Source organism: Onychomys torridus, chromosome 4 (genome assembly GCF_903995425.1).
Source record: "Onychomys torridus chromosome 4, mOncTor1.1, whole genome shotgun sequence".
NCBI lineage: Eukaryota > Metazoa > Chordata > Mammalia > Rodentia > Cricetidae > Onychomys > Onychomys torridus.
The window spans coordinates 100068959-100092215 of record NC_050446.1 but is presented as its reverse complement, the minus strand read 5'-3'; the positions used below and the strand labels follow the sequence as shown (position 1 = coordinate 100092215).

At 44.7% G+C, this 23257-nt stretch overlaps 1 protein-coding gene across 2 annotated transcripts in view; it reads left to right on the top strand.

Moving 5' to 3' along the window:
* Secisbp2l (SECIS binding protein 2 like) overlaps window positions 1-22392 on the top strand; it is a 51060-nt gene extending 28668 nt beyond the window's left edge. For both annotated transcript variants that reach the window (XM_036183698.1, XM_036183697.1), the window contains exons 12-18: window positions 3715-3884; window positions 5683-5815; window positions 7622-7784; window positions 10432-10652; window positions 12138-12292; window positions 14906-15125; window positions 18402-22392. In XM_036183698.1, the coding sequence (XP_036039591.1) occupies window positions 3715-3884; window positions 5683-5815; window positions 7622-7784; window positions 10432-10652; window positions 12138-12292; window positions 14906-15125; window positions 18402-19057 (1718 nt within the window). In that variant the 3' untranslated portion in view covers window positions 19058-22392. The remainder of the gene's footprint in view (window positions 1-3714; window positions 3885-5682; window positions 5816-7621; window positions 7785-10431; window positions 10653-12137; window positions 12293-14905; window positions 15126-18401) is intronic.
* The last annotated feature ends 865 nt before the right edge of the window (window positions 22393-23257 follow it).

Here is a 23257-nt window from a genome sequence, read left to right as displayed (position 1 = left end):
TAAAATAAAAAAAATCACAGGGTAGTTTGGCCCTGTTAACTATGAAAGTATCCAATTAAATGACAAGTTTTGATAGTTTCGTTTGTGTGAATGAGACAGTGATCTGGCTTCCCACTGAAGCTGTTCCTCTTTTAACCAACCTTGTCAGTTTTAGAGCCCAGTGGTTGATCTTCTCCTTTCCTTTTAGAGGGATAAGGATAGCACAAAGGAGGGCTGGGTGCCATTGAAAAGGACCACCGCTGAGAAGCAGACTTTTCTGTCTGCTCTGTTCCCAGATTGTCCCAGTCCCAGGACTGTTGCTGAATAGGTAAAAAGAAAAGACCGTGGGCTGTATCTGGGTGCAGAGTTGCAGTCTAGCTATCCACTCATTTAGTGGATCCCTGTGCTTGAGGAAGGTAGATGTGACAGGATAGAGTTGCATGCTGCTGAGAAGGGGGAGTGGCTGTCACCTCCCCTGGATACAGTGGAGGAAGTGGCCTTTCAGCTCACCTCTGGGGCTGGAGTCAAGCTGCTGAGATTGGATTCCTGATCTTTGATTTGTTGTTTTAGGAAGGTATTTATCTTCCTATGCTTCAGTTTGTTATGTTAAAATGGAGTAGTGATGGTCCCTACTTCAAGGTTGTTTGGGAATAAATGGCTGATAGATGTAAATTGCTTAGAAAATCTCATGGGGTTGGGGATTTAGCTCAGTGGTAGAGCGCCCTGGGTTCGATCCTTAGCTAAAAAAAAAAAAAAAAGAAAAAAAAGAAAATCTCACTCAGTAAACTAATGAGTATTACAAAGAACTGTGATCATTACAACTTTGTGGGGATTCTTGTTGTTGCTGTTGCTGTTTTTGTTTTTTGAAATAGGGCTGAAGTAATTTTTCCGCCTTAACTTCCCAAATGCTGAAACTACTGGTATGAGCCACTGTACCCAGCCATTCGTCATTTTAACCATTTACTTTTCTTTAGTTGCTGAGAACTGAACCTTCTCTAGCCAAGGGCCTTGTGCTTGGCTAGACAAACACTTTACCATTGAACTGAGTCTCTAACCACTGTATTTTTTTTTTTTCCAATGTTGGGGCTTAAACTAAGGTCTTATGCATACCAGGCAAGTGCTCTTCCACTGACGTATATCTCCAGCTCTACAACTTTGGTTGATTTAATAAATGTTATGTTAAGAGCTGGAGAGATGGCTCAGCAGTTAAGAGCACTGGCTGTTCTTCCAGAGGTCCTGAGTTCACTTCCCAGCAACCACATGCTCACAACCATCTATGGTGGGATCTGATGTCCTCTTCTGGCATAAAGTCATACATAGAATGCTCACATACATAAAATAAATAAATATTTTAAAAATGTTCTGTTAAGCAGCTCTGAATATCTGTGCTTAGAACGTGCTGTCTGGAGCAGTTGGGGTTATGGAGGAGGTGGTGATAGGCCACTCAAGAAACTCACAGCTGACTCCACTATGAGGTGGCTCAGCAGTAGGTGCTTATTGTTCTTGCAGCAGAGGACCTGGGCTCAATTCTCAGCACTCAAATGGCAGCTCACAGCCATTCATAACTGCAGATCCAGGAGATCCAATGCCCTCTCACATAGACACCAAGCATCCACATGGCACACATCCATTTTTCCAGGCAAAACATTCATATACATAAAATAAATCTTTAAAGAAGTTTATAGTCTAGTCAAGGAGAGAATGAGATGATGGGAGTGAACATTTGTAAGGAATTGATGGAGCGTGGAACAGCAGGATGCAGAATAGGTCAAAGACAACCCCAGGGTGTTGCAGAGATGACTTTGTCAGTAAAGTGCTTGCCATGTGAGCATGGGCTCTGAGTGTGGATCTCTAGTACCAAATAAAGCCAGGCACGGATGGCAGTGTGCACGTGGGATCCCAGTGCTGCAGAGGTGGAGACTGGCAGATCCCTGAAGCTCATTATCCAGCTCGTGTGGCTGAAATGGTGAGCTACAGGTTCAGTGAGAGACCATGTGTTAGCAGCTAGGGTTGAGAGTGATTGGGACAGCACATAACACCACATCTGGCCTGCACATGGATATATATGCACACAAGTGCAGGTGCGCCCTCACCCACACAACACCCACGTGTGCTCTCTGGCTTAGTGAAGAGGGCTCTGAGGATGCCACAGTGGCATAAGGAGAGTTGACAGTGGCCTTGGACTTGGAATGCTAGCTGTCGAGGCCCTGGTGACCTCATTAGTCACGTGTATATGCATGTGTAGTTCAGGTTAGAAGTCAGTGCATTTGAAATGAGGGAAAAGCCCATGGAGTGACCAGGTTTCAGGGATAGGAGGAAGAAGAGCCACACATAAATAGAATGAATGAATGGTGTTCTGGGAAGAATTTTTGAAGATTGGGGACTTGTATTTGGCAACTGTAAGTTGGTTCTGTTGGGTCTTTTTTGGTTTGTTTGGTTTGTTTTTTTTGGTGGCGGCAAGGGGAGGGCCATTGTGACAGAATTTCTCTGTATAGTCCTGCCTGTCCTGGAACTCACTCTGTAGACCAAGCTGGCCTTGAACTCAGTCATCTGCCTTCCTCGGCCTCCTGAGTGCTGGGATTAAAGGTGTGCACCACCACCGCCTGGCTTCTGTTGGGTCTTGACAGTAACACTTTGACTAGAGTGAGTATGGCCGAGACCAGATGGCAGAATGATGCTGAGACATTTAACTGGAAGAGAAGGGGCAGTAAGAGCATCTTAGGCTGAAGGCCAGCCAGTGAGGGCCAGGCTTTGTGTGTTTGCCTCCCAGCCCCTCTTTTCTTGTTGATAGAAGTAGGTGGCTCAGAGAAAAGAGATTGGGGTGGAGGAAGTGCATGCGAAAAGGAACAGCACAAGGTCCCAGAGGAGCTAAGATGACGACAACATTAAGTTCATTAGTGGGCCTTGACGGTTGTAAGGATATCTGTCCCTCCTTTTGGATGTTTTTGTAACTTAGGCAGTGTCTTCTCAAGAAAGTGACAGGAACATTCTGCTAGAGTGGAGGGGTTGAGATTGGAGGCTTAGCAATATTAAAAGACCAAGGGTAAGGAATGAGGGTGTGTGGGCTGGAGAGATGGCTCAGTGGTTAGGAGCACCGGCTGCTCTTCCAAAGGTCCTGAGTTCAATTCCCAGCACCTACATGGTGGCTCACAACCATCTGTAATGAGGTCTGGTGCCCTCTGCTGGTCTGCAGGCATACATCCAGGCCAACAGTGTATACATAATAAATAATAAATCTTAAAAAAAAAAGAATGAGGCTGTGAGCAGGGGTGTAGCAGGTGCTGGGTAGCACAGGGAGTAGGTGCAAGAGTCAGCTTTCCTTTGTGACACTCAACTGAAGGGGAGCCGTAGGCTGCAGAAGTATTTCAAATGAGGTGGGGAGCTGGCTCTGGAGGAGTGAGGAGAACGCCAGAGGGAGTAGGCCATTGTGCCTGGAGGCCAGTTGCAGAGAATGTGCCCGCTCAGTTGCTGCAGTTGAGTTGAACTAACAGTCCAGGCTTACTTTCAGAGCTCCAGTCGGCTTACTGCATTGGCTTACCTTCCTCATCTTAGGGAGGCCAAAGACTTGGAAAGAAGGTGTGTCTGAGGGACTCTGCTGAGCCTGATACTATGACATATTTTTTAGCCTTTGCTACCAGAAGAGAACGCTTGTGTTTTTGAAGATTTACTACTGGAATTGTCCAGGTGTGTGGATTTGGCTGCAGTAGTGGAACTAACACTTTTGTTTGTTCGCAGTCACCGCTGCAGCTGCCTTTCACACTAAAGACACTGCTAACAGAAAGCCTTTAACCAAGAGTCAGCCCTGCTTGACGTCCTGCAGCTCTCTGGACATGACTTCCTCTAAAGCAAAGAAAGGGAAAGAGAAGGAGATTGCAAAGCTAAAACGGCCCACAGCACTCAAAAAGGTAGCCCATCTGAAACTGTTCCTGTTCTACATGTCTTTGCGAGATCAGTGGTGTTTTAGGAGGCAGGTGTTGTAATATATGTATCCACATGGCTCTGTGTGACTGGTTAATTCAAAACCAGCATTGGATGTAAGAAGGCCCTACAAAGTGGACAGCTGGACATTTCATATCCCAAAACATTAAACTCCTTAGGAATCATCAGTCCAGATCTTTCCTTCCTTTGCATGTTTTTCTCTTATGTATATATGTGTGTGCATGCATATGTGGGCATGCTTGTGTGACGGCCTGCATGTAGAAACCTAAGGTTTGTGTCTGAGTTTTCTTGATTGCTCTTGACCCTGTTCTTCCCTGTTCTTTAAGGAAGGGTCTCTTAGTTGAAACCAGAGCTCACCAATATGGTTGGTTTGGCCAGCCAGCTTGCTTCAGGAGTCACATGTCAGCCTTCTGGGCCCTGATTCATGGGTGGTCTGCCACACCCATCTGGCATCTTTGTGTGTTTGAAGATCCAGACTGCAGTTGTTACTATACATCAAGCGCTTTAACCACTCAGCCATCTCCACAGCCATGCATCTCCACAGCCATGCATCTCCACAGCCATGCGTCTCCACAGCCATGCATCTCCACAGCCATGCATCTCCACAGCCATGCATCTCCACAGCCATGCATCTCCACAGCCATGCATCTCCACAGCCATGCATCTCCACAGCCATGCATCTCCACAGCCATGCGTCTCCACAGCCATGCGTCTCCACAGCCATGCGTCTCCACAGCCATGCGTCTCCACAGCCATGCGTCTCCACAGCCATGCGTCTCCACAGCCATGCGTCTCCACAGCCATGCATCTCCACAGCCATGCATCTCCACAGCCATGCATCTCCACAGCCATGCATCTCCACAGCCATCCGTCTCCACAGCCATCCGTCTCCACAGCCATCCGTCTCCACAGCCATGCATCTCCACAGCCATGCATCTCCACAGCCATCCGTCTCCACAGCCATGCATCTCCACAGCCATCTATCTCCACAGCCATGCATCTCCACAGCCATCCATCTCCACAGCCATGCATCTCCACAGCCATGCCTCCCCTTTCTTTTCTCTCTTTCCCTCCTCTTCTGGCCAGCCTTCCCTTCCCCTCCCATCTCTCTCTTCTCCTTCTCGTCTCCTTGTTTCAGTGCTGGAGAGCTGACCCAAGGCTTCATTCATCTGGGACGGGCACTCTGCCTCCTCGCTAGCTAGCCCTGGACCTTAGGAACTTCAGTGTTTGCTCTGTACGTAGTAGAGAAACTTCAGGCCCACCTTTTCACTTCCATCTTCCTTGCCTGTAAATTGATGGTTGTATCTGCTTTGGTTTAGTATTGGAGGGTCAGAGTGAGGCAATTCATGTCTGAATAGTTGAAAACTGTACAGTGTAAGTCCCATGAACTGTATGAGTTCCAAACTTATAGTCACTGTTTGGGAAATCCTACTCGGTCACCTAGGATTTCCAGATTGGGGCAGATGTGGCGTGTTGGTGTGTTCTCAGCATCCTGCTTCCCTTTATTTGAAGATGGAGGCAGGTGAAGTGTGTCTGGCTGTGTACACTTAGCACACTCTCCCTGTATTCTCTGTATAGCATTTCCTTCCACTTCCAGTTTCTAACATGGCCAGTCACATTTGTAGAGGTCAGCTTTTGAGCAGTGGGGTAGGTGCAGCCCACTGAACTCCTCATGGCTTTGCCTGTGTTTTAGTGTGACATCATAGTAGCTTGTATCTAGTTGAAGAATGAGCAGTAATTAAAGAACTGTGCAATGGATTTCAGGTTATTTTGAAAGAAAGAGAAGAGAAGAAGGGACGTCTGACTGTGGACCACAGTGTTCTGGGAGCTGAGGAGCCAACAGAAATGCATTTGGACCTCACCAATGACTTGCCTCAGGAGACTGTCTCCCAGGAAGGTGAGGGCACCTCTCTCTGCCATAGCTGTCCTCAGTGTTGCCCCTGAGAGGAAGCCTTGCTGGCTGTGTCTCAAGCGGAAGTTGCACGCTGTATTTTAGGTACATGGATTTGCATGGGGTTTTTTGAAGGCAGATGGCTGAGAGGGTAGACAGGTTTTACATATCCGACCTCTGACACTTGGGAGGCCAGATCCATCATTTGTTGTAACATCTCAAACATTAGGATCTTCCCAGTGCCTGGGACTCCTGGGATTATCGTAAGACCTCTCGGTCATCATCTTTTACCTAGGGAGCACTATTTACCAGTTGTTTTCTACATAGGAATGTTTTTCAAATCATTTTTTTATTGTTTTCCTTTTTTGCTTTGAGGGAATTAATACATAAGGCACAAGGAATAGAGAATTGCAAAGCAGAGCAATTCTATTCATACCCAGGACATGTAATTCCAGCAGATAGGTTCTGTCTGGTACAGTAAGTAGCCACACAGCGTTTTGCAGCAGGGTAAATCTGATTTGCACAGAAGTCAAGCAGGAGTTTCTCGGTACTTTCAGAAAAGTTCATCCACTTATCTAGGATGTGCTTGGCTTGGGTTCCCCTTTATTCTCAGTATGATTCCCCTTAGATTTATGTGTGCCCATTCATCCATTCATCCCTCCGATTTTGATTAATTGATACAAAAGGTATTCAGTGAGTAGTGGAGGGAAGAGACAGGAAAACAGAATGATCAAAGGCTGACTGTCAGGGCTGATAATCCAGTAAACAGATAGGATTAATGTGTGACTTTGTTAATTATTAGATTTAATACACGAATTCAGTTCTTGAGTTCACCTGTTGAAGAGAAGCAGTGACTTAGTAAGAATTGGTAGAGGCGATAGTTTGCATCCAAAAGAGTTGCTGCCTAAGCACAGAAACAGAGGCCAGACAAGTGTGTGGGGAAGAGGAGAGTCAGGAGAGGTGTCGGGAGGGTGTGCAGGTCAGAAGATGGTGAGCAGGTGTGGGGCTGGAGAGTTGGGGAGGGTGAGCAGGTGTGGGGCCTGGAGAGTTGGGGAGGGTGAGCAGGTGTGGGGCTGGAGAGTTGGGGAGGGTGAGCAGGTGTGGGGCCTGGAGAGTTGGGGAGGGTGAGCAGGTGTGGGGCCTGGAGAGTTGGGGAGGGTGAGCAGGTGTGGGGCTGGAGAGTTGGGGAGGGTGAGCAGGTGTGGGGCCTGGAGAGTTGGGGAGGGTGAGCAGGTGTGGGGCCTGGAGAGTTGGGGAGGGTGAGCAGGTGTGGGGCCTCTAGAGTTGGGGAGGGTGAGCAGGTGTGGGGCCTCTAGAGTTGGGTGGGGTGAGCAGGTGTGGGGCCTGGAGAGTCAGGAGAGAATGAGTGACATGAGATTGTCATTGCCACTACTAGATAGAATTAGAAAGATTTAAGAAATAGATGACCAAATAGAGATGTGTAATAATGCTGTGCAGAAAGGTACAGACCTCTGGGCAGCTGTGTCTTAGATAATTTTGCTCCGCTTGGTTTTCTTTGGGTATGATAGTATCACATACTTCTTTTTTTTTTTTTTTTTTTGAGCTGAGGATCGAACCCAGGGCTTTGTACTTGCTAGGCAAGCGCTCTACCACTGAGCTAAATCCCCAACCGCTTCATTCTTTTAGTTTGTAAGAAATAATGATTTGTGGTAGGAAAATACCTAACTTACATACTCCAGAGAGTCAGGGTGTGGCCCGAGAGGTCTGCCATCTAAGTGGCCTGTGTCCGCCTGGGGCTTCTTAGTTAACATCTGACGTTGTCAGCTCTTCCCTTTCACCTCTCGTCTCCAGATACTGGACTGAGCATGCCCAGTGATGCTTCGTTGTCTCCAGCCAGTCAGAACTCTCCGTACTGTATGACACCTGTGTCGCAAGGCTCTCCTGCTAGTTCTGGCATAGGCAGCCCAATGGCTTCGTCAACGATAACCAAAATCCACAGCAAAAGATTTCGAGAGTAAGTTGTTTTGTTTTGTTTTGTTTTTTCTCAGTGTTGAGGTCAAACAGTTGAAGGATCTTGGTTGTTCTGAATTTGTATCCTTGTTACCAAGTAAGCAGAGCAAGGTGGAATGCAGAGGTTGGGCTGCTCTTCTCTTGTTTCACAGGGTTTGGGTCTATTTAAAACAGTTCTGATGTCAGCATCCATGGAATGGGACTTCACAGTAGTAAGTTTGCTTTATCACATACGGTGATAAAGAATCCTGGCCTCTTACATCAGATGTATATTATAGATGTATGTTATGTATATGTGCATAGAGAATGTAATGTACTGTGGGTTTTGCACCTCCAAATACTTTTGGGGTTGAGGTTTTTGGTTTTGGTTTTGGTTTGGTTTTTTTTTTATTTTTGCATATAATACGGGCACTTTGAAAAGCTTGCTAATCAGTTAGTAACATACAATAGGGTTCTTTGTCTAAGACCCTGGATCTGTCACAGAAAGCCATGTCATTTTGTTCTTGTTTGTTTTCATTTTTGTTGTGCTAGAGATTGAATTCAGGGCCTCTTGCTTCCTGGTCAAGTGTTTGACCAGTGAGCAACACAGTCAACCCAAGCTCTTGCTTGTAAGCAAATATGTCTAGGTTTAAGAATTGGGATAATTAGGGAATCACTAAGCTAAGTGCTGTGACATATTTTAGTGTTTGTGAGGATGAAGTGGTTTTACCTTTAAAAATGACTTCTGAAGGAATCCTGGAGTGAGGTCAGTGTGGTCTGCAGCCTCTGCCTTGTTCTGCTCGCTCCTCAGCACTAGCGTTTGAGCAGAAGCCTCTCTTCAGGCTCTGAGCAGCCATTTATATGTCAGGCAGCAGATGTGGAGCAAATGAAGCACATGGAGAATAAATTACATATGTATGAAACTAACAGCTTGAAACGTGAAAGAAAATGTAGTTTGATGTTGAATCCTTTGTGTGTTTATGATGGTTAATCTTTCCTCAATCCACCCATTTCTATCTTCTGAAATTGTGTCATACTTGCTTAAACATTTTCATGCAAAATGTGACGTTTGCTGGACACGTATTCCACCGTAGGACGTAGACTACCTGCCTCTGGTGGAGATGAGATAAGAGTTGGGATGGTTGATGGTCCACAAGTAAACTTGGATGATTTCCTCACCCTGCAGTTAAGTGCACAGCGACCACACACTTTGTTTTTCTGATAGAGCCAACATGTTCAAATGACCTCTGATTGCTCTATTTGATGTAAAAGCCTGTGACTTTTACCCCAAGGCCTCAGTTTACTGATTAAGTTCATCATTCATAGCCATAGGTTTCAGAACCTCTAACTAAACTTATTTTCATTATTGGAAAGGTTGAGATTTATCCAGGCTCAAAGGATGAAGTGTTTTTAGGTTTCTTGGCATGTTTTATAACATTTTTTCTTTTAGCAAAAGGTTTATTGGGTATACTGTAAGGACCAGTGGACTGTGCAGTAACAAGAACTGTCCACCGCCTTGATTTTTGTCTTTAATGTAGCATGAAGGGTGGGTTTCATTACGGCATGTTCACACATAGGTGTCATTCATGACCTTCTCCAGTGCCTCCCTCTCCTCTGCCCACCTCACACTGCTTCACTTTCTGGTCCCAGATACTCCTTTCTCACATCACTGCATTCCGTTACCTTGGCTGGCTGTGGTGGCGGGGCACGCCTTCAATCCCAGCAGTCCAGAGGCAGAGGCAGATCTCCGTGAGTTCCAGGACAGCCAGGGCTGCGAGGTCGACCTGTCTCAAAAACAAACACAAACGTTTCATTGCCTTCTGCTTTCTTCCCCCTTCGGTTCCTTTTCTGCTTTCCTGACTTGCTCTCCGGTGTGTGCATGTGCACATACGCAAACCTAAATCCAAATTCTACGCAAGAGAACGCAGGCAGTATTGGTCTGAGTCCGTCACTTTACTTAGCATAAATGATAAATAGATGCTAGTTCCATCTGTTCTCTTGCAAATGTCTTGATTTTATTTTTCTAGGCAGCTGAATAAAATTCCAGTATATATTAGTAAATTTCGATCAATTTCATTTAGCCATTCGTGTTGGAAAGCATCTAGGCTGGTTCCATTTCTTAACTGATAGGATAGTATGGCGATAAAATGGGTACACATTGATCTCTTTGCTCTGTTAACTTGGAGTTCTTCAGGTTTACACCCAGGAATGGTGTAGCTGAGCCCTGATTTTCAGGCTGCACCAGTTCCCACCGTCAGCAGTGTCGGGACTCCTCCCTTCCCTAGCAGATGAACTGTCACTCAGAAAGTCAGAGAAGTGCATTGCTTTCCTACCAGAGGCCGCTAGTATTTATCACAGTGACGTAAAAACTACGACCGCTTAGAAAGCCAGCTGTCGGGTTGTATCTTTAGAAATGTGGTGATTAGGAGTTCGGTAGTACTTCCCTGAGGCAGCCTGTCCTGGACTAAAAGCTACTTAGTTGAAATTCACAAGCAAAGATAATCAGTATTGCTGTTTTTCTGATTGACGTGTTTAGAAATTGTACAGACTGATGACTTTTTATAAAAATGCCATGTTGGATGTATTCTCCCTCAAAGATATTCCTGATGTAAGTTTGTAACCACAGGAAATAAATTAGGATGGAATGACCTGGTTCTTTGTTTCCTTGCCAGATATTGTAATCAGGTTCTCTCTAAAGAAATCGATGAATGTGTGACCCTCCTTCTGCAAGAGCTTGTCAGTTTCCAGGAGCGCATCTACCAGAAGGACCCTGTGAGAGCCAAAGCCAGGCGACGGCTGGTCATGGGGCTGAGGGAGGTCACCAAGCACATGAAGCTGAACAAGATCAAATGTGTCATCATTTCCCCAAACTGTGAGAAGATCCAGTCAAAGGGTGTGTGCACTTGCCGCAGAAATGTTTATCATCTCTTCGTTAGCATTGTAGGGAATTGAAACAAGCCCTGCAGTCGGGAACATGTCTGTCTCTACAATGCAGTTATGGAATAAGTGTTGAGCATGAGAAATCTTCCAATACCTAAGCTTAAGTAGGTGTGATTAAGACAGGGTTCTAAAGGGAATCCTTGTGTGTGAACTGTGGTTAGTTATCTCCGTTGAGCCCCCAAGTGACTGTCTCCTTCCTGTGATCAGACCAGAACTAGTCAGGTGGATCACTTTGCATCTGTAGATTCTTCTCTGAAAACTTTACGTAACCTTTCTTTAATGATTTTTTCTTCTTTAAAAACAATTAGAAAAAGCTGGGCAGTAGAAGCACATGCCTTTAAACCTAAAACTGGAGAGGCAGAGGCAGTCAGATCTCTGTGAGTTCAAGGCCAGCCTGGTCTACATAGCAGATTCCAGGACAGCCAGAGCTACACTGAGAAACTCTGTCTCAAAAAAATCAAAAATAAAATAAAGACAATTAGAAAAAAGGTAGATATCAGCTCCTGCTTATGGTGGAGATTTGTCTCCCAGAAACCAGTGGTTACATAGTATCTGAGGGTTTTTATTGCTGTGATAAAACACCATAGCCAAAATCAGCCTGAGGAGGAAAATCAGGACAAGAACTCAAGGCAGTAGGCTGGAGGCAGGTGCTGATGCAGACGCCATGAAGGAGTGCTGCTTACTGGCTTGTTCCCCATGGTTTCCTTAGCCTTGCCTTCTTATAGACCCTAGGACCACCAGCACAAGGATGTCCTCACCCACAGCATGCTGAGCCCTCCCACATGAACCACTGATTAAGAAAGTGCACATTGGCTCACCCATCGGCGCTTTCTTAATTGGGGTCCCTCTTCTCAGATGACTCTCTCTAGCTTGTGACAAGCTGACATCAAGCTGTCCAGCACACACAGAGAGGCTCTTGGTAAGCTAGCACATGAGTACATCACCTGGTATGCAACCCTGTTTGACCTTGGTGGTGGAGCAGGCAGATCTGGATATCATTAGCAGTGGTAGACATTTGTACAGAGAAAACACCAATGCCGCCATGTCCATCTGTCTTCCTAAATATGGTCAGTTGTTACTGGAGCTTAGATTGTGAAAAAAAATTAACTACTATTAACTATTTCAAGTAATTTCTCCATAATAAATGTTTTTTGCATTGAAACTTGATTCCTGCTATGCTAACCCTTCTAGATAGAGAAAATAAAATACTGGGTTTGAAGGAATTTGGGGTTTAATTTTGAAGAAAGACTCTGTGTGTGTGTGTGTGTGTGTGTGAGAGAGAGAGAGAGAGAGAGAGAGAGAGAGAGAGAGAGAGAAAATGTGTGTGTTACAGTTCAAGTAAAACATTGCTTTGCTGCAGTATTCTGTGTTTTGGCCTGGTTAGCACCGACATGAAGGTGATTGAATTGGATGTCTCTCCACGTGTTGATTTCCTTAGGTGGCCTGGATGAGGCCCTCTACAATGTCATAGCCATGGCCCGGGAACAGGAGATTCCTTTTGTGTTTGCCCTTGGAAGGAAAGCTTTGGGACGCTGTGTGAACAAGCTGGTTCCTGTTAGTGTTGTGGGAATCTTCAACTATTTTGGTGCTGAGGTAAGAAATTAGGAGACAGGATCAGGGAGGTGGTTCAGTCAGTAAATGACCTTCAGTCTGATCCCTGGCACCCACCTCAAGCCAGGCAAGGTGGTGCACACTTGTCCTCATAGCACTGGGGAGCTAGAGACAAGGGTCTCTGGGGCAGTGAGAGAGCCTGTCTAATAGACAAGATGATGGCCTGAGGAACAGCACCTGCCATTGACCTGCACACACATACACTTAGGAGGCATATGCTCTTTCTCCATCCTGTTAACACATGCTAAGAGTGAGTTAGTGACTCAGAGGAGTGGACCAGAGCTTCTTTCTTCAATATTTTCTTCTCTTCCCTTATATTCTTTAGTTTTGAACTGTTTCTGTCTGTCCTGCTTATAATACCTATTTTAATCTCATAATCATAAATCTTCATGCCTGTTTTTTTAGTGGTTTCATTTAAATGCGTGCTTTGTTACAAACTACAAATAATACTTGTCATTATTAGTGGTCCATGAAGGGGCTGCTTTTAAACACTCTTCTTCCTCTATAAAAACAAATAGAAAGCATGTGTTTGGTAGCTGGTTGCAGCATTTCCTGCACAGTTCTGACCCTCTGAGCAGCACTGGGGCGCTTTCTGCCATGCTCTGATCCTGACGTCATGGCCGTACCTCGACAAGAATGAGGGAAGCCTGTTATGCTTCCCTGTAACACAAATTCCTGAATGGTCTTTTAATAAAAACCCGGAACCAGATATTGGGGTGAAAGCTGAAAGAAAGGTCAGAGAAGCAGAGCAAGCCACAGCCACCACCTCTTACCTCACCAACTCCTCAGCCTGAAAGAGCCTCAGTTCCTGTCTCCCCTTGCCTTATATACCTTTCTCCACCCACCATATTACTTATGTCCTATTGCTGGGATTGAAGGCGTGTGACTTCTCACATACGGGATTAAAGGTGTGTGTCACCGCTGCCTGGCTCTGTTTTTCTCCTAGACTGAGTCAATCACATGTAGTCCAGGGTGGCTTTGGACTCATAGAGATCCAGACGGATCTCTGCCTCCTGTGTGCTAGGATTAAAGGTGTGTGCCACCACTGCTTGGCTTCTATGTTTCATCTAGTGGCTTGTTCTGTCCTCTGATCTTCAGACAAATTTTATTTAATACACAATATATCACCACATTTCCCATTGTCTTGAAATGCAGTTTTATATATAAAATTCAACATTGTATCAAGCCATGTTGAGATTCTCTTACTAAACAAAACATTAAAACATTTGCCAGGAGCGCCAGGCATGGTGGCGCCCACCTTTAATCCCAGTGCTCGGGAGGCAGAAGCAGGGGGATCTCTGAGATTCAGGACAGCTGGAGCTGCATAGTGAAACCCTGTCTCGAAGAAACAGAACAAGACCCAGCAATAGCAAGAACCATTTCCTGGGAGTGAAGCCTTTTAGAATGATGCTCTGGGAAGCACTAGGCTTTGTCACGGGCTGTCTCTTTTGGTGCCTGAGGATGTCCTGAGGTAGAGCTGTTGGGGTGCAGCTTTTAAACAGAAGACTGCCCCATTTCCACCCCATGTCACTTCAGGTGTTCATTTCATTCATACTGATTTTGTTCTACTGAGGGAGGAAGTTTAGGTTACTCTTCTTCCAGGCTCTATATTCCATTTTTATAATTTGCCCTCAGCTCGGTAATCATGCTTACCTATGTTATGTTTTAACCATCAACAGGCCCTAACCATCTATACAAATCAACTTCCTTTTCAGTTCTTCCCACAAGTAAGCACTGCAGAAAGGTTGGGTTGGTTGTTTGTCTGTCTGTTTGGTTGGTTGGTTGTCTGTCTGTTTGGTTGGTTGTCTGTCTGTTTGGTTTGGGTTGGTTGGTTTGGGTTGGTTGGTGGATGAAAATAGGGTCTCTCTATATAGATCTGGCAGGCCTGGAATTCACAGAGCTCTGCCTGCCTCTGCCTCTGCCAGGATTAAAGCTCTGTCAGCACACTTGGCTAGAGGACTTTAAATTCCGTTGGAAACTGCCATCTTCTCTACCCCTGCTGACCACCTCCCCCCACATGCCCATTCCCTCATGTTCTAACCCAAGTAAGACCATCCCTGCCCCCAAACCAGCCTGTGTTTCTCTTGTGTCTCCCTTAATTGTGTTTACAGACTCAGCTAGTCAGAGCTGGCCTCCCCTCCCTCACAGAACTGTACCTGTTTTCAAGTTCTGCAGCCTCAGATGTCAGCTTCCTTGGATTCCTCAGTGATGCCCAGTCAGATGCGATGTCTTCTTTAAAAGCTATACTGTTGTTAATTTGTTGGTGGTGTTTTGTTTTGTAAAACACAAAGTTAAAAACCTCTGCAGGTGCCAGTTATACACAAGTTTCTGTAAGAGGAGAGTTGGTGCCTTTCTTACTCTCTGTAGTGCTGACTAAAGGAGAGTGTGTTTGCTGAACCTTTGAATGGATTGCATTCAGAGTCTCCTGTTAGAATCGGCTGTCTCAACCCTATGAGTATTAATAAGCCATATGTGTGTTAGGTGCATTTTGTAACATTCTGTGGTTTACTAACTGTCCAAATTTCATCGGGACTAAAAATGTAAAAAAACTTAATAAAAAAATGACCCGTCACAGAGGAACCTCTGTCTTTTTAGAGCCTATTTAATAGACTAGTGGAGCTCACTGAGGAAGCCAGGAAGGCCTACAAGGACATGGTTGCCGCAACCGAGCAGGAGCAAGCCGAGGAAGCCTTGAAGAGTGTCAAGACGGTGCCTCACCACATGGGCCACTCTCGGAACCCCTCAGCAGCAAGTGCTATTTCTTTCTGCAGTGTGATCTCTGAGCCCATTTCTGAAGTAAATGAAAAGGAATATGGTGAGTTGTCCCACCCTGAAATGAAATGATTAAGTGGCCAAAACCATTTTGTATATAGTCTTCCATTATATTTCTTGTTTGTTTTGTTGTTGTTTTTTTATTTTATTTTTTATTTTATTTTTTGGTTTTGCACCGTTCCTGGAACTCACTCTGTAGACCAGGCTGGCCTCGAACTCACAGAGATCCCCCTGCCTCTGCCTCCTGAGTGTTGGGATTAAAGGCGTGCGCCGCCGCCGCCGCCGCCGCCGCCGCCGCCGCCGCCGCCGCCGCTGCCGCCGCTGTCACCGCCACCCCCCCATCCCCCTACCCTCCCACCCCCACCCCCCCTTTTTTTTTTTTTTTTTAATTCTGGCCTTGAACTTAACTGTGTGGATAAGGGTGACCTTGAACTTCAGACACCCCCACCCCCTACCCCATCTTTATCTCCCAAGTTCTCAGATTGCTGGTGTGTTCTACCACATACACAGTTCATAACACACTGGGGAGCAAGCCCAGAACTCCATGCACACTAAGCAAGGACTCCATCAACTGAGCTACATCTCCAGCCCATATATTCTTATTCTTGATTATCAAATTTTGGCTTAAAATTTAGTTTAATAAAAGACACATAGGATAAAAAGAAAGTAAAAAAATCAGTTTAAACATTATTATTAAAAATAGAATATTTGGCTGGGCATGGTAGTACACGCCTTTAATCCCAGCTCTTGGGAGACAGAGACAAGTGATCTCTATGAGTTCCAGGGCCAGCCTGGTCTATATAGCAAGTTCCAGGACAATCAGGGCTACTGAGTCTGCCCTTTTAAGACGCTGGAATTTAATCATTTTGTCTTAGTCATTTGTTCCATTGCTGTGAAGAGATACCACGGCCATAGAAACTTATAAAGGAAAGCTTTTAGGTGGGGGCTGGCTTACAGTTTCAGAGGTTAGTCCATTATCGTCATGATGGGGAGCATGGAGGCGTGCAGGCAGGTATTAGAGCAGTAGCTGAGAGTTACAACCAGGTCCATAGACAGAGAGACTGACAGACACAGAGCTTGGTGTGGGCTTTTGAAACCACAAAACCTTCTGACAGTGACAGAGTTCTTCCAAAAGGCCACACCTCTCCAGAGGCTTCTGGCTGGGCAGCGGCGGTGGCACACACCTTTAGTCCCAGCACTTGGGAAGCCTTAGTTTGTATTTTTAACACTGTACCCAAGAAGTAATTAAATGCTAACCCTTTCTTTAGGAGAAAGAAAAGCTGATGGAAGGAAATGCAAATGTGGCTTTAAGGCTTTATTTTTCATAATTAAATATATATGAAATACTAACTTATTTTTAATTTCTAAAATTATATTTATTGTGTGTGTATGTGCATGATAGGCTGTGGCACACCTATGCCATAGTATGTTCGATGGTGTTAGAGTAGTGAAGTCATTTCTCCATGGTTTCCAGGGATTAAACGCAGGTTACCAGTCTTTAATAGCTGTTTTCAAAAAATGTTTTTTAGTGCCAAAAAATGTTATGGTGATGCACATCTTTTTTCCCCCCCTTTTTTTGGATTTTTGAGACTGAGTTTCTCTGTATAGCTTTGCCCCTTTCCTGGAACTCACTCTTGAACTCACAGAGATCCCCCTGCCTCTGCCTCCCAAGTGCTGGGATTAAAGGCGTGCACCACCACCGACTGGCCTGGTGATGCACACCTTTAGTCCCAGCACTTGGGACGCAGACGAAGTTGAAACTTTGAGTTCAAGGCCAGCCTGATCTACAGAGCGAATTTCAGGATAGCCAAGGCTACACAGAGAAACCTGTCTCGCTCTCTCCGCCCAGAGTGTTATTTACTGTGTGGCAGCCACAACAGATGTGGTGGGAGTGAGTGAGGAATGAGGAGGAAGTGCTTTTGAATGGTAATGTAAAGTGTGGTGGTTCAGTCAGGGGACATCTATCTCCATGTCAGGAAGGAAGGCCCCAAGGAGTGGCCATCAGGACTTCCACAGAGAGTGTATGCTAAGGCATAGTTTATCCTGTGATGACTGCAGGGACAGTGAGGATTTAATGATACTCGGGGTAGCTTGCATGGTCTGGAGGCAGGATGCAATGAGACCAGAAAGACAGGTAAGTAAGGCCAGGTCATGAGGGGCTCAGAAGAACTATCTAAGGAGTCTGACTCCTGTCTTAAGGACACCCAAAGCCAGTTAGAGACAAAGCCAGCTTGCAAAATAAGCTAGGAACATATAGCAAATGGATGGAGAGATTGAGGCCTGGGCTAAGACAGCAGTGAGCAGATGTAGTTTTTGAGCTAAGTGGCACAAAGGAGTGAGTTTGATGGGATAGAGGCATAGAATAAGGAAGAAGGTAGGCCAAGGGTTACCAGCCGGGTTATTCTGCTTTTACACTGTGAAGGATTGTGTTTCTAAGAGGTGAGCATGTAGGAGGGTGGACTGCCTCTGTAGTAGCCTGTGCTGAAGCAGCTGCAGGGAAGGAAGGCTGGTTGTTTGTTTCCCTTTCTGTACCCCTGTCCTCATGACGGCCCAGTACCATCTGCACCGACGTGTGTGACTGTGGCTAATAACGCTGATACGTATTGGGTGTAGTTTTCTCTTTTCACTCCAACAAGATAATAGTATTTATTACTCCTGTAAAGTGCAAATGACTACAAGATAATTGGATATTTTTATTTAAAAAATAAACCTGGAGAAGTGGGAGAGTCGCACTCACCCTGGAATCCTAGTCGGTAAAGATGATTTTGTCAACACACTGTTGTATAACACACTGTGTAAGCCGAGTTACATGTGTTGTAAGTCAGATTTTCCAAACACTAGAAATACATGGTTAGATTGGTTGTGTATAAATGAACCATATGCCCCAAATTGTAGCTGATGTGCTTTTCCAAACCCTTGAGGTCAGAATTTTTTTTTGCTGGACATGTTGGCTGTAATGCCTGTGAGTGGGGGTCCTTGAAGTCAGCATAGCTGTAGAGGACACGGGCATGGAGAGTCAGTGCACCAACAGCATTCATTTGTAGGTTTTATCCTGTGCAGCAGTGGCTCTGCTGCATATGGTCTTCTCTTTCGAGACATAGTGGTGCATTCTACCTCTCGGTTCTTTGTTTGAAGGCACATTGCTTTGAACATTGTTATAACATTTAAGCTCAGTGTAGAACAAATGAAATGTTTAATTTTCTCACTTAGGTGCTAAGCCAGCAAATCTCTATAGGTTATTCCTGCCCCTTATTTTTGGTGTAAGTCCATGATTCTGAAACAGTGCTTCTGATTCTCAAAGATGTGTTCCTATTTGTAGAAACTAATTGGAGAAGCATGGTCGAGACTTCAGATGGCTTGGAAACGTCAGAGAACGAGAAGGAGCTTCCCTGTAAGCACGGCCCTTCTGAGAAGCCCAGTAAACTCGCGCTCGACACAACCCTCGTGAGTAAGCCGCCGCCGCTGGCTGCGGGCAGCACTACCTCAGCGCCGAGCCAGGGGAAAGCCACAAGTGACAAGGAGGACCTGAAGCCAGATGACCTGGAGTGGGCCTCCCAGCAGAGCACAGAGACGGGCTCCTTGGATGGCAGTTGCCGAGATCTTTTGAATTCCTCCATCACCAGCACCACCAGCACGCTGGTACCTGGCATGCTTGAAGAAGAGGATGATGAAGAAGAGGAAGAGGAGGAAGATTATACTCATGAACCCATATCAGTAGAAGTGCAACTCAATAGTAGAATTGAATCCTGGGTCTCGGAGACCCAGAGGACTATGGAAACGCTTCAGCTCGGCAAGGCCCTCCCTGGCTCTGAGGAAGACAACGCAGAGCAAAGCGGAGAGGGATCAGCAGAAGCGCTTGAGGGACTGGAATCGGGGGTGGACAGTGAGACCTGGATCCCTGACCAGCAGCCGAAACCCAGCAACTCCGTGAACAAAGAGCACTCTGACTCCAGTTCTGCTCCCCCAAATCTATAACTCAGGAAGTGTCAGCTGTCTCCAGCTGTGTCTGGCTGCAGCCCTCTATCTGATGCTCCATCTCAACATTTTCCACTGTCCAGTTATTTACTGTGTTTTTAATTCCCAACAGACCTTTTGTAGCTTCTACCTATTTTGTTATGATCTCTAGCTTTGCTTTTAACTAGTGTCCAAGTGTATTTCTAAGAATTGTGTAGAAATTCAGACTCCTTTCAACTTACTTTGTATTGAAAAATAATGATTAAAGAAAGAAGACCAAATTCTAAAGAAAACAATAAACAACTAATGGCTAGTTAAGATCATTTTACAAACTAAAGATTGAGGTTATAAGGACCAGTGTTTGAGTGCAGACTCCGTCTCCTTCAGGATAATTTGTCTGTTGGAGTGAGGTAAGCTGCTTTGAAAAGTGCTGAGGGACTGAAAGTCGAGGGCAGCCAGGCTGCCCAGCGTGCGTATTCAAAAACGGATGCAGATTCTGCTTGGCCTGCAAGGTTTATTTCAGAAGCCACTGGCCATCGTAACCCACAAAAGTCAGGATGGGCTGAACAGCCTGCAGGAGTTAGGTGAGCTCTGGCGGTACCATGCTGGCCTCGTGGTGGAAAAGGTTAGATGCTTGTAAGAGCGGTCACCATGTGAGACTTGCCAGGTTCTGTCTAACACTTGCCTCTTACCTCAGGAATGCCCTTGTACATAGTATGTAAGGTTAGGCAGCGATGACAGGTGACTAGTGGACAGGTTTGTATTACCACAGCACTTCCTGTGGACACCGGAAGCAGGGCTATCCTGCTGTGTTCTGCTTGCTTTTGCTTTAGGACCCTCTTGTTTTGAGGCATGCATCTGTTTGCATATTCAAACAAACCCACATTGTAAGTCATTTCATCTTTTAAAATACACCTTCTTCATGGCAAGAACCACAATTCCACAGTTTGTGACATGTTCAGGTAAGGCTTGGAAGAAGCTGTAGAAGAAAAGAAGAAAAGGTTATTCTAATTGTGTGAATCCTTCAGATGATTTATCATATGCAAACACATGCAGAAATTAAATTTTATTCATGGTTATTTATCTCCACCCTTCTCAAGGACTGTGTGTCTATGTTTGGGAGAATCTTAACTTAATGAGCTGTTCCATTTGCTGTCCACCCGTCGTCACCTGGATTCTGCCGTCTGCAAGTCTCTGTAAGATGGAAGAATCACATCACCGTCTTTTGCTTCATCTCCTTTCCTTCACCCCAGCTACCAGTACATAGATAGACACAGGAGATTTCTCCCTATGAGCTCCCAGAAGCAGGCAGCAGCCAGGAGAACTCATCCCCTGGTCATGCCAGGCAGGACTTCGCCTCTCGGAGACAGGAGACAAGTTAGAGAAAGTCTTTGCTGAAATAATTGGGACCTACTATGGAACTCTGAGGTCTTATAATGCTGGAGAGATGAGATCCTTGGCTGATGGCATAGTATTTACAAATTGTAAAAGTTTAGGAGCATTGCTTTATTTAAAAAAAAATGTCAGTCAACTTGATTAGTGTGCTAAAGGGGACAGCAGTATACCGTCCAGTCTAAACTGTTGTCCAGTGTAGACTCTAGGCACTGATCATCTGATACTTCCGTTAGACGTAAGGAATGAAGCTGGCAGTGCGATTTTCATGGGCCGATTCTTACTGTCTGCATATTTGAAAGCCTTAACTTGTTTAAAGAGATGATAGAGGTTTTGAACGACTGGCAATCTGGAAAGAGGATTTGAAAACTTTTCCTGCTTTTCATGATGTTATTTTCCTGTTGATGTCAGTAGTTCAGATCGCTCTTGATCTTGAGGTAGTGGCTTTTCAAAGATTTCTTGTATATTTTATTCTCTTCTGGGCGTGGATCATCATTTTAGAGTTTGGATACTTGTACCAAAAGAGAAGTTGAGGAAATCTTGGAAATGCCAGCAACTTACTTTTGCTGTAGTTGTTAAAAGTTCAGTGAGCGCCCTCTCAGGGGCAGTGGCTTTCCTGCCACAAACCTAAGGGACCGCAGACTTTATACAGGAAACTGGTCACTTCGAGAGGACAGCCCAAAATTTATCAAAGGAAGTTCTACCATGCTGAATAATCTTAAATACCTATCAGCAATGTCTTTATAATCTGTTTCCTTTGGGTAAATTTGGGGCTGTTGGTGTATATTGAATTCCAGGCTTTAGAGGAGGTATGAGAAATAGGAAAGTCTTATTTTTGGAAGTAGGTATCATTCATTCTTTGAGACTTAGAAGTGAATCTAATGGTAAGAATATGAGTTTATTGGCACAAGAAGTAAAAACCGATTTTTTTCCTTAGTGTGTAGATGTAGTTTACTGGCAATGACCTAGTGTTAGACTTCTCTCAGTATGTGAATTACAGTATAAATTACACTCCCCGGTTTGACTCCCTCTTTGGTAGGCTTGCTTGTTGTGAAGATCACTCCTCAAAGGCAGATGTTCATAATAGCTCAATTGGTTTTAATCTTTGTAAATGATGTAATATAATTTCTTTTGACTAAACATGGAAAAATAACATGTGTTATACTTTGAAAAGTTTTTACAGGCTTTGACTGGAATCATTTTTGAAGAGACGGTATTTTATATGCTTCCAGTATTTGGAAAAGAATTAGTCAAAAGGAATTCAAATAATTTAAATATTGACAAATTAATATCCAAATAACATACTTGTGTGATTTTTTTAATAACCAGGGAAAAGTGGGGGTGGGTGGGAATTACAATGTGCAAATAAAGAGTGACCTTTGCATTCATTTTTGACTCTTAACACAAAACTGCTAAATCGTAACACATTGTTACTCTAATACATGTATAAAGTATTACTGTTTGTAAAGCTGCTGTTTGCTTAAGAAATTATCATGTAAGTATTTTCTGTACATTGTGCCAACAGATTAGAACATTAATTTAATTTGCTGAAAGCTTATCTTTTTATTTAAATTTTTTCTGTGGAATACTTTATTTGCAAACATCTTTTCTTCCCTCTTACCCCTTCCAGCCTTTGTACACATAGGTTCTGCAGAATCTACACCTGAACCCTGTTTAATGATAACATTTAAACTTGGTTGGCACATCACACCTTAAAGGTATTTGTTTTGTTTTGTAATTTAATTTCTAAATATACCACCTGAATTTATAATTTAATGTCTTAATTGTAATGCTCTAATAAAAACTAGCAAAATTAGTGGATTATACCAAAAGAGGATTTCTGTGTTCTTTTTCTTTGTGAAGAATAAACATTGTCCCACATTCCGAGGTTAATAACAGCCTTTTTGCACTTTGTAAGTACTAGTGGGGTCTTCTCTGCTAATAAAGTGGTTATTGAAATGCATTCTGATGTCACCCCAGTTCCTTAATCTCCCCTGTGCACGATGACTTGAAGGATTTTGCCTGCCTGTCGCTTTCATTCACACGACTTTGCCAGGATTCTCATGGAGCGATACCAATCTCTATGGAGGGGTCTGCATGATCTGTGGCACCCACCTGTCTTCTGAGCAGACTGTCCTGGTGTTAGACTCCTGTAGATCCCTCCTTTCCCCATATGACCCTCAGGACTCAGAACAGCCGTCATGTCGGTGCTGTGGCTGCTCTGTCCTTTCCAGGCAATGCAGTGGTGGAGAAACTAAGAACTAGCCAAGACCCCATAGCCAGTATGTGGAAGATCACAATCTAGCCATGGCTTTACTGTTGTGGAATAATCATTTTGTACACTGTGAAGATGTGTCTTTGCCAAGGTGCCTTATGATTGGTTTAATGACGAGCTGAATGGCCAATAGCTAGGCAGGAATTGGTTAGGCAGGACTTCTGGGCAGAGAGATGATTCTAGGTGCAGGAGAGACACCAGGAAAAGGAGAGGAAGCAGGACATACAAGAGAAGTAAAAGCCACGAGCCATGTGACAGCATGTGTATTGTAGATGAATTTCTAAATGGCCTTATTAACTAAACACGGAGCCAAATACAGGAGTGAAAGCCTTAGATCAGGGAAATAGTGAGAGCCACCAGCCAACCTTAGCTAACCAGCTCTGCAGCTTCCAAAATGCGAGTTCTGTCTTGCCCTTGCCTTGCTGTTCTGCCTTGTTATTGGCTATCTTAGCCCAGCTACTTCACTTCCTTGTCACTGCCTGTCTGTACAGACCTCCAAGTCTCTATGGTTGGTACTGGGATTAAAGGCATGTGTCACCACGTTTGGTTCTGTT